Source organism: Anguilla anguilla, chromosome 17 (assembly GCF_013347855.1).
Source record: "Anguilla anguilla isolate fAngAng1 chromosome 17, fAngAng1.pri, whole genome shotgun sequence".
NCBI classification, from domain to species: domain Eukaryota; kingdom Metazoa; phylum Chordata; class Actinopteri; order Anguilliformes; family Anguillidae; genus Anguilla; species Anguilla anguilla.
Genome location: NC_049217.1, coordinates 16,680,124 through 16,691,595, shown reverse-complemented (window position 1 = coordinate 16,691,595; position 11,472 = coordinate 16,680,124). Strand labels below are relative to the sequence as shown.

At 48.5% G+C, this 11,472-nt stretch overlaps 1 protein-coding gene across 1 annotated transcript in view; it reads left to right on the top strand.

Annotated features, from left to right (window-relative positions):
* LOC118217113 (ankyrin repeat and fibronectin type-III domain-containing protein 1-like) overlaps nucleotides 1–11,472 on the top strand; it is a 140,074-nt gene that overhangs the window by 128,309 nt on the left and 293 nt on the right. The window contains exons 13-22 of the mRNA XM_035398922.1: nucleotides 367–466; nucleotides 1,551–1,683; nucleotides 1,781–1,900; nucleotides 2,060–2,275; nucleotides 4,735–4,901; nucleotides 5,569–5,719; nucleotides 5,820–5,988; nucleotides 7,817–7,983; nucleotides 8,528–8,750; nucleotides 10,432–10,979. Of these exons, the coding sequence (XP_035254813.1) occupies nucleotides 367–466; nucleotides 1,551–1,683; nucleotides 1,781–1,900; nucleotides 2,060–2,275; nucleotides 4,735–4,901; nucleotides 5,569–5,719; nucleotides 5,820–5,988; nucleotides 7,817–7,983; nucleotides 8,528–8,750; nucleotides 10,432–10,979 (1,994 nt within the window). The remainder of the gene's footprint in view (nucleotides 1–366; nucleotides 467–1,550; nucleotides 1,684–1,780; nucleotides 1,901–2,059; nucleotides 2,276–4,734; nucleotides 4,902–5,568; nucleotides 5,720–5,819; nucleotides 5,989–7,816; nucleotides 7,984–8,527; nucleotides 8,751–10,431; nucleotides 10,980–11,472) is intronic.

The window sequence follows — 11,472 nt, the reverse complement described above, 5'->3', positions numbered from 1 at the left end:
TTGTCTGATTGTAGTCATGGTAAATGACACTATTTGTTCAGCCAATACCTTACCCAGAGTGATGTATAAAGCTGGTATTTTTCCTATCTGAACTGCTGATATGAAGCAGTTGAGGTACTGGTCCGTACTTAATACACCACTGATGTGCGGTTCAGAAGTTCTGCAGTTGAAAACAGGAGGCATGGATTTTCTTTACAAAATTTAAAATATATATTTTCACTGTCAGAATGAATGCATGTTTAATTTTGTGTTAAGTGTTTTGTGTTAAGTGTTAAGTGTTTTGTGTTAAGTGTTACGTGTTTTGTGTTGTGTTAAGCGTTTTGTGTTAAGTGTTAAGTGTAAATGCGATTTTCTGTTTGCCTCCAGAGCCATGCAAAGCGCAGCCGCACGTCAGAAAGCACTCCGTTTCCAAAAGCCTGCGACACCTCTTCCAGCCCGGCAGCAAGTTCGTGAAAAACCTGAAGCGGTAAAACATTTCTGTTCGGTTTGTTTCGTTCGCGGCTTTCCCGGGTTCTTCTGTCTGTGCCTCTGTTCATGACCTGCGGCGAATCCTCTGTCTGCGGTGTTATCATCGGAAGGAGAAGTGGAGAATGCGCTGTGGTGTCCTCGCTGATGACTCAGCGGTTCTGAGGCCTTGATGATCAGTTCGGTCCGGCCCCAGGACCACCCCTGACACCCCCCCTCCCCCCCCCCCACTCCCACGCCCCTGCCCTCCCGCAAGCCAACCGTGTCGTCTGGCAGCAGTGGTTTTCCTTTCCCTCCTTTAACGGTCAGACCACAGGGTGTTTCTCAGCATACATGCCGAAATATGATTAGCATCGCTCAGACGGGGATCAGACCAGAGAGATCCCCTCAACAGGAAATTTATAAACTTTTCCTCTTGATAGTTTTTATGTTTTATTCCTCCCGGTGAACATTATTTTCACCAGGCAGGGTGAGCTGCTCTGCTCTGCTCCACATGCTCTTTTTATTGGCTTCTGGGGCTGGGAAGGCGAGATTTTGCCACGTTCGAAAAGGAGCAAGCAGAACGTTGGGCATTTGTATTGAATTCCTTTCATGTCATTTCTACAGGCGTTGCATTTTTACGTTCGGCCGGCAACACACCTCACATGCACCCTTCTTTTGATTGGGCAGGGCCAAAGACAGGCATGCCCTCTCCTCCAAAGCATGTGATGTCACAACTGCTCCGTCCCACACTAACGGCCAACAGGTGTGGCTTGAACAGCGCATCGCCTAAGGCAGCGATTCCCAACCTTTTTCCTTCCGCTGCACTCTTTCCAAATTCACAGAATCCCATGGCACACCAGTCTGTTGCAAAAGCAACACCGCTGGCTGTTGCATTGCTCAGCTCTTCTGCTCACTTCACAAAATGGTGGCAAAATTCTCATTTCCAACAAGCTATTTCCATTTAGCCTTTTAGGATGCAAGGAATGCTTTGTAACCTCAGACTGAACACGGAATTTAGACATCCTGATTATACCCTGGAGTGGAAGACATGAATCCACCGGCCCAAAGACTATCCCAGAGTTCTTCTGCTTTCTTTTGAGCAGGGGCCTGTACCTGGCCTCCGTATTCTACCGAGAGGACAAGATCTTTGTGACTTCTGAGGACCAGATTCCGATCGTGGAGATCGAGGACTCGTACTCCAGCTCCCTGATGCAGGACTTCCTGTGGTTCACCAAGGTTTGTGGGCCTTATTGGCGAGCGTCGCCTTCTCCCCAACCTTGAGTGCAGGACGGTCCCGCTGACAGAGGGCGTGTCTCCTCTCCTCCCTCTCCAGGTGTCCTACCTGTGGGAGGAGATCCCTTGGCTGCTCCAGCTGCTCGGCCCGTCACAGTCCTCCTGCACCTGCAGCCTGCAGACGCACCTCAAAATGCTGCAGGCAGCGTCCCAGCTCCAGGTAATTGCGTTGCCATGGCGTTGCCATGGCGTTGCCGCGACGTTGCCGCGAAATTGCCGCGACGTTGCCGCGACGTCGCCGTGACGTCCGTTTTTCGGCGTGCTTTCGTTGCCTTGCGTCCCGTAACCCTCCTGCTGGCGCGCGGGTCTGTCCATCCAGAGCATGCTGGGAACGCAGGACCTGGGCCGGGTGCACTACGAGCCCATCAAAGACAAGCACGGGAACGTGCTGCTGGTGACGCTGCTGGACCTCAGCTCCGGGCCCTGCCCCGACGGCATGCGCTGGACGCCGCTCGGCAAGCTGCAGCACCAGCGCCGGTCCGTCTCCTCCTCCGAGGAGCCCACCGCCCTGGACATGCTGCTCGCCACGCTTCAGGTGGGTCCTGGTCGAGGTTCGCCGTGTCCTCAGTCACCTGCGTAACACTCGGCTATCTCTGTGTGACTATACCTTGGGTCACCTCCATAAGACCCAGCTATCTGTGTGTGTGACTGCACTCTGACTCACCTCCATAACACCCAGCTATCTGTGTGTGTGACTGCACTCTGACTCACCTCCATAAGACCCAGCTATCTGTATGTGTGACTGCACTCTGACTCATCACCATAACACCCAGCTGTGTGTGTGTGTGACTGCACTCTGACTCATCACCATAACACCCAGCTGTGTGTGTGTGTGACTGCACTCTGACTCATCACCATAACACCAAGCTATCTGTGTGTGTGACTATACTCTGGGTCACCTCCATAAGACCCAGCTATCTGTGTGTGACTGCACTCTGACTCATCACCATAACACCCAGCTCTGTGTGTGTGTGACTGCACTCTGACTCATCACCATAACACCCAGCTCTGTGTGTGTGTGACTGCACCCAGAGTTACCTCCATAACACCCACCTATCTGTGTGTGTGTCCCTACACCCTGAGTCATCGCTGTAATACCCAGCTATCTGTGTGTGTGTCCCTACACCCTGAGTCATCGCTGTAATACCCAGCTATCTGTGTGTGTGTCCCTACACCCTGAGTCATCGCTGTAACACCCACCTATCTGTGTGTGTGTCCCTACACCCTGAGTCATCGCTGTAATACCCAGCTATCTGTATTTATGAATGCATCTTTACACATCACCGTAATATTCAGCTCTTTGCTGTACTTGTAACTTCTCAGACTCATCATCATAATACTCAGTTCCCAGCTGTTTTTATAACTGTTCTTAAACTAATCAGCGTAACACTCAGCTCTAAATGTTTTTATAACTGTTCTTAAACTCATCGCCTTAACACTCAGCTCTAAATGTTTTTAGAACTGTTCTTAAACTCATCACCTTAACACTCAAATCTAAGTGTTTTTATAACTGTTCTCGAACTCATCAGCGTAACACTCAGCTCTAAATGTTTTTAGAACTGTTCTCAAACTCATCGCCTTAACACTCAGCTCTAAATGTTTTCATAACTGTTCCCTGCCTTATCTTTCCAACGCTCCACTCCCACTCTCTGTTTCCACTGTCTGCTCTCCCTCATCTCGTTGTTTTTAAGTTTGACTAAAACTGACAGTTCTGCGAGGAAGCGTCCATCATCTCCCCGCCAAAAAACCTCCGGCCCTTGGCGTACGTTCTGTTCCTCAGAGAGCCGCCTCCTGTTTTCTGTTTGGCGGCGCGGCGCGGCGAGATGGCGGCCGGGCCGCTGACGGACGCGTTGTTCGGGGGCCCGCGGAGGCCCGCCAATCCGTCTCGCTGGCTTCAGGGGCCGCAGAACGGCGAACGCACCCGTCAGCGAAAGGGCCGTTTTAAAAAGAACAAAAGCGAGAAATCGCTCGAGACCTCCGGCCCAGGCGCGCTGTTGCGGTTTGGCTCCAGAAGCTAAACGCGGCAGAAAGCTCGGGGGCTCTGTCCAGATAAGGACACTGTGGATCACTGTGCATCTAAGGGTCATTTGCCTTTGGACCGAAAAAAGAATGGAAAAAGCCTTTTTGAAATCACATGACAGTGTTTCACAGGTGCATACAGTGACAACACGCACACACACACATGCACGCACACACACGTACACGCATACACACACACACACATACAGATGTGCACGCACACATACACTGAAGCACAGCCTGTTGCTGTAAGTATCCCATTGTAATCTGTCAGTATTTTAATCATATTCTCTGGTTTTTACTTGCCAACTGAAATGATATGCTGCAATATTCTTGGCTAACATTCTCTCATGTTTCATGAATACAAAGCTGTGTTTTCATGTACCAAATTTTAAACTAATGTGTGGTGTGAATGTTATGACGACGATTCCATATAAGTAACATTAGACCTCAGAAAATATCCCGTTTTGCGTTCTGGCTTTGTTTAGTTTGTGGTTTATATTTTTTTGTAGATGCCAAATAATGGTAAACCCTCTCATTTATAAGATATAGACTCCGTAATCTGATACCCCGATGCTGGTTTTGAGGAAATGGGCCTGTTTTGTTCATAAGAATGAGTGGATTAAAAAATATGATAAATTTGTGTTATTAAAAACATCGGGCTGAATTTTTGGGACGTCAAGGAAGTTGGAACATACTGGCACAAGCCACTGGTGCTCAAAAAGAGATGAGTCTGTATCCGTTTTGCTGTCGCAGTGACACTGACGAATGCGACTTGGACATCAGCACCCTCTCCGAAACTTCATTCTGTGCCAACAGAAAATGGGGCCCGTCCATTTTGTGCCCTCGAAAATGAGGTCATAATATTTCACAACAGAACGTACTGCAAATATAATGCTCATTGTGCCACGCATACAAATTATAAACGAGGAAAGATGAAAGAGGAACTTTAATGACGACCTTACGTTGTTTCAGGAGAAGCTGTCGTACCATCGGTGCAGCAGGAATATCCTTCCCCCGGGGCTGTACCTGGGCTACCTGAAGCTCTGCAGCTCCGTGGATCAGATACGAGTCCTCGTGCCCCAGAAACTGCCCAACATGCTCTGCCATGTCAAAGTCCGTGACAACAGTAATGTTTCCAGGTATGAAACTGAACCCCTGGGGGGGGGTGTGTGCATGTTTGAGTGTGATGGGGTGTATATTTGTGTGTGATGGTGTGTATATTTGTGTGTGATGGTGTGTATGTTTATGTGTATGTTTGTGTGTGATGGTGTGTATATTTGTGTGTATGTTTGTGTGTGATGGTGTGTATGTTTGTGTGTGATGGTGTGCATGTTTGTGTGTATGTTTGTGTGTGATGGTGTGTATATTTGTGTGTGATGGTGTGTATGTTTATGTGTATGTTTGTGTGTGATGGTGTGTATATTTGTGTGTATGTTTGTGTGTGATGGTGTGTATGTTTGTGTGTGATGGTGTGCATGTTTGTGTGTATGTTTGTGTGTGATGGTGTGTATATTTGTGTGTGATGGTGTGTATGTTTATGTGTATGTTTGTGTGTGATGGTGTGTATATTTGTGTGTATGTTTGTGTGTGATGGTGTGTATGTTTGTGTGTGATGGTGTGCATGTTTGTGTGTATGTTTGTGTGTGATGGTATGTATGTTTGCATGTATGTTTATGTGTGATGGTGTGTATGTTTGTGTGTATGTTTGTTTGTGATGGTGTGTATGTTTGTGTGCATGTTTGTGTGTGATGGTGTGTATGTTTGTGTGTATGCTTGTGTGTGACAGTGTTTATGTTTGTGTTTTAGGGAGGAGTGGCAATGGCTTCAGGCACTTAGCTGTCTGGAGGAGTCCTTAGAGATGGATCAGGACATCCAGAGCGCCGTGCATCACTTCCTACAGGACCTGCGCAGGGCATGCTGGGAGCTTGTAGCCCAACTCAACATCCCCCCCAGCCAGGTCAGGAAACAGGGCATCACCACGGGCCTGATTCAGGTTGCCATGGTTACCCATTCATCTCTTACTCCTCCTCCTCTCTCTCTCTCTCTCTCTCTCCTAGGCTCAGGACTTTCGGATCTACAGCCAGGAGGTGCTGGAGTTCGGCGACAGGGTCTGCTTCCTGCTCCTGCTGCCCCCTTCGGAAGATGTGTGCACTGCCCCGGGACAGAATAGCCCCTTCTCCCCCCGCCCTGGCTTCCTCACCCTCCCTCTGCAGATCTTCGAGCTGGGTAAGACCCGCCAATCAGCACGTCTGTACTACTTCAGTATCTGTCCTCTTAAGGCCAGTTCCGATCAATGATTCGCTTCGCAACGAGACTGGATGCAACTTGCAAAATTCCAAGACGTCTGATTGTAAACGTTCTAAAACTGCACTTGGCGATTTGACAAGGTGGGTCTTTTGAGACCCCCAGGCAACGGCTTCAGACGCCCTGCAACTAACCAGTTCACACCGCTGCAGTTTTCTCTGCAACATTCTAAAACTGTTTCGTCTCGTTGCGAATCATTGATCTGTACTGGCCTTTAGGGATACAGTGCATCACACACAAACCGTCAAACAAGCACAAAGACACTCGTGACACACCAGATATGGCTGTATTTACATAATCCGCTGGAGCTGTAAACAGGAACGAAACAACATTTGTCCAGTATGACACCTGTCGCAGTCCTGATGTACGTGCGGATTTACGATCTTATCAAAGACCTTCTCGAGAACGAAGGCATTGAAGGGTGCGAAGAAGATCTTCTTTGGGACAGGGGTGGATTTTGAGGTCTTCTAAGACAAGGGGGACAGAACCTAAAGAGGAACAAAACCGCTAGTGCATTTCCACTCTGAGCTGGAGCTCCGACAGAGAGCATCTGGTGTCGGAGCTTGGTTGACGGGGGTGGATTTGAGGCAGCCAGTCACACCCTGTGCTTGTCGGGTGAGCGCGGCGGTAGGTTTAAGACTCTGTTTGATCTCAGCGTTTTTGAAAGCAGAAATCTTGCTTCTCGGAGAGCCATGTAGAACCCATTAGCTGAGTGGGCAGTGAGCTGTCAGTAGCTGCCTCTGATCTCGCTGTAGGTTGACTGCCGCTATGCGTTTTATTTTCCGCCAAACCGCTCGGTAATTACCGCGTTCAGGCGTCCGACGTTCGTTTTTATCCCTGCGCTGTTTTCACAAGCCCGAGAGAGCGTGTTTACCGTTTTTTTTTTATAGACCTGCTTCTCTCCTCCTCCTCGAACCCGCTGTGAAATTCTCTCCTCTGCACGCCGGGGATGCTTTTTCATGCTTTTGTCACGCTGGTGGAAAATACTGAAGTGTTTTGGAGATTAAAACATCAACACATTTGGCCTGTATTCAATCAACATTTGCCCTTAATTTTGACTTTGAATTAAATGCAAACGTAGCACTTTTTTTCTTCACAAGCTCCGTTTGGCGGGTTAGTCTTGATGATCTGAAATGAACTTCACAAACTTCACAAGTGTTTTGAAGGAAAAGTGTAACACTTGTGAAACACAGGGCAATTGCTGAGTTACAGGAATCCTTGCTTGTAATTGTTAGTCTAAATCAAGGATAAATGTTCATTTGTAGTCTAAATCAAGGATAAATGTTCATTTGTAGTCTAAATCAAGGATAAATGTTCATTTGTAGTCTAAATCAAGGATAAATGTTAATGTGTAGTCTAAATCAAGGATAAATGTTCATTTGTAGTCTAAATCAAGGATAAATGTTCATTTGTAGTCTAAATCAAGGATAAATGTTCATTTGTAGTGTAAATCAAGGATAAATGTAAATTTGTAGTCTAAATCAAGGATAAATGTTCATTTGTAGTCTAAATCAAGGATAAATGTTCATTTGTAGTCTAAATCAAGGATAAATGTTCATTTGTAGTCTAAATCAAGGATAAATGTTAATTTGTAGTCTAAATCAAGGATAAATGTTAGGGCGGGGCTTTCTCCATAGAGCCACTCCCACTCCTGCTCTGTGATTGGCTGACAGGGTGGGACTTTCTCCATAGAGCCACTCCCACTCCTGCTCTGTGATTGGCTGACAGGGGCTTTCTCTCTCTCTGCCAGTTCATTTCCAGGCCTACCACCAGAGCTTCATGGCGCAGTACTGCCGCGTGTCCGCCCTGCTGGAGCTCGAGTCGCTGCTATCCCAGCAGACCTTGCGAGAGGCCTTCTCCGAATCCGAGGTGGCGACGGCCAAACAGAAACACCAGCAGGTCCAGCAGCACATGCAGGTGAGGCCTGTCAGTCACCCATAGAAACTCCACCCCCCTGCCCTTACTTCAGTCTGCAGTAAATTAAGGAAACTTTGAAAAAACTTAACAGTTACTAATTGCATGAAATATTTATTAAATTCCTAAAATATTTGCTAAATTTCTGAAATATTTAAGAACTTATTCATGCACACTCTGTAAGGTATGCAAAAACACAAATAGAAATTTATGAAATATTTGCTTAAATCTTTCAAACATTTACCGTACGTTATTATCTTAAATATTTGTTAAATGTTAGAAAGATATAAATATTTGAATGTCAAAAGCCGCTTGGCTTAAACGTCTATTGTTGACTGAAATATATGAGTATATTTAATAATTAAAACTGTTGGAAAATGTGACATTTTGGTGGTTAAATATGATTAAAATGTGTGATGTTTTTGCTGGACATGGAAGAAAATGAATGATAAAATGAATGTGATTATTGACACCGTCAACACCCAATGGAAACTGAAATATTTGGTGATGGATGCTCTGGTTTCCTTGGTGACCACTGTGTCCTCAGCAAATGGAGGAAGCGTGGCGGGAGGTCCGCTGGATCATGGACGCTCTGCAGCACGCTCGCTACAAACAGCCTGCAGGGGGCGCCTCGCTCAGCTGGATCATAGACTTCTCCCATGATGTGGCTCCTCTCCCGCGCCCCTCCCTCTCCTCGCTGATGGACTTCCTCCCCTCCCCCCTCCCCTCGCCCCTCCCCTCCCCCGAGGCCAGCCGCAAACAAAACTACGGTGAGCAGATTCCCCCGACCCCTCCCCCGCCCCACTCCCCCCGCAGACCAAAGAGCATAAATGTATATTAGCTTACACAAAATCCTGAAAACATTGTTTTCTCATGATTTTATCAAGTTGCGAGTATGTCCCTAAAATATTTTCTCGTTTAAGAAGTTTAATATTGGCCTGGAACTATTTGCAGTGTAGCTGGAAGGTTGTGGTTTGGGGGTTTGTGTGAGCTGTAATGTGGAATCATCCCATAATGCACAGCAGCAGATCAGCATTTGACTTCACTTCCGTGTATCCTCCAGGAATGTGGGAGGTATATGGAATCGTTTGTAAGTGAAAGTCCATCACTCTGCCAGTATGTGGCTGGGCTTTGTTTAGGGTTGTGTATCGGTTAGATTTTATTGATTCCGCGCAACGTTCCTATTCTGCTTATCAAATTCAGATTGAATCCGTTCTTATCAATTCTTGTCATATTTCTTAGTATGAAAAGAAACCATCATGTGTTGTATGAAAAACCACTTTTATTGTCAGCAGATTTAGGCTGGCATAAAAAGTAAATAGTCATTTTGGTTAAAAAAAAAGTAAAACGGAGAAAGTCCATAACGCATTACACGATGAAGGCCTTGCTCGCGATGGGGGAAAACAACATAGCGACATAGCGATGGGCGATGGGCGACATAGCTCAGGAGGTAAGACCGATTGTCTGGCAGTCGGAGGGTTGCCGGTTCAAACCCCGCTCTGGGCGTGTCGAAGTGTCCTTGAGCAAGACACCTAACCCCTAATCCCTAACTGCTCTGGCGAATGAGAGGCATCAATTGTAAAGCGCTAATGTTAACCTTAGTTAAAAGCAGATATTGTTAGCATAGCTAATGATGTTAGTTAAAAGCATCGTAGTTAAAAGCAGGTAAGTTATCACAATAGCGTTAGCTAACGTAGCGGTCTCTTTAGGATATTATGTGATATGTAGCGTTGCTAGCTAGCTATGCAGTTACGTGTCACATCACATCCTAAAAAACAGCCTCTTATCCACAGCTAGTTACAGAGTACTTACCGGAACAAAATGGCTAATTCACAACAAATATAATTGCGGCTGGATTCAGGATTCCAGAGTTGTCTGGCTTTCGCCTGAGGGACCAGCACACTGGTCCGAGCTTTCCCCTCACGTCTAATGGCCTGAATCCAGTTGTTTCTCCTGGTTGGCTCAGTCTTCTTGCATGGGAAGATCAAAAAAATAAAATTTGGGGTTCCTGGCTCTGGTTATTTGTACAGCCCACCATGCAACAGCATTTCGACATTTTTTAAATCTCAATAATCCCCTGACTGCTAACACTAACTATACGGAGCACAACGGATTGTTTTCCCTCATCGTAGGGGCGTGGCCTATCACAGGAGCGATGATGGATACGCATTACGTAACATAGATGTAGGCGCAGCAGGTCCTGGCAGCTGATTAAAATTATTTGCATGTCACTCATCATGAAAGCCACTGAGATTTTTAAGATTCGATAAGCGGATTCGAAACAAACATTTGTTAACGGATTCCTGGTTCATGGCAATTTGGGGCCGGTTCCAAATTTCCATGAACCGGGAATTCGTCAAGAAATGTTTGTTTTGAATCTGTTATCGAATCCGTTAAGAAACCCAACCCTAGCTCTCCTGGCTGAGTCCCGACCGCCGTTGTGTTCCGCAGATTCGGCCGACGAAGACGTCTTCCTCCCCACCGACAGCGACTACGACTCCAGCCGCACGCAGAGCCCCCGCGAGCTGGACCTGCTCCCCGCCTCGCCCTGCTCCCCGGGGGCGGAGCCTGGCGGCTACCTCCGCGCGGGGGCCGGGGCGGGGGGGCGGGGCGTGCGGTGCCTGAGGAGCCCCGCCCCGGACGTGCTGCGCACCTCGGAGCCGCCCCCTCTCCCCCCGCCGGCCGAGCCGCCGGGCCAGCGGCAGCGGCAGCGGGCCGACGGCGACTTCGTCCTGCCGAGCCGCCAGATCGAGCTCCTGCGCATCGCCGAGCGGCGGCAGGCCCGGTGCGTGCGCACGGGCAGCCTGGACCTCCCCCCGTCCCCCCGCCGGTCCGGCCCGCGCCTCCTGCCCCCCCACCACCCGCCCCCCGCCCGCTCGCTCTCCGAGGACAGCGGCTCGCGCCTGGTCTCCGCCGCCGCCGCCCGGGGGGCCTGCTACGCCACGCTCAAGGTCTACCCGCAGTACCGCACGGGCCTGCCCACCGAAACCAGCGTCAAGGTCAGCGCCCCGCGCACCCGGAACCTTCCGTCCGTCTCGCACCCTCGAACCCGCTCACGTGCATGCGCTTTCCTGCTTCAGCTTAATGAGTTATGGCTGACTCTCACGTAACCGCTCTCCTCATGAGCAACCTGTCGGGTTATCCAACGCCCTTATTTAGATGTTACACTTTAATCAAGATTGACAACCTGGCAAAGTGGCAACTTTAAGAGGAGTGTAGTAACACATTAACGGTCCATTTGTACCACTCTTTCTCTCCCTCTCACTCTCTCTTTCTCTCTCTCTTCCCCCCTCTCTCTCACTCCCTCACCCTTCCTTTCTCTTTTTCTCTCTCACCCTCTCTCTCTTTCGCTCTCTCTGTCTCTTTCTCTCTCTCCCCCCTCTCACTCCCTCACACTCTTTCACCCTCTCTCTCCCTCACCTTCTCTCTCTCTTCCCCCTCTCACTCCTTCACCCTCTCTTACCCTCTCTCTCTCTCTCTCCACCCCCCCCC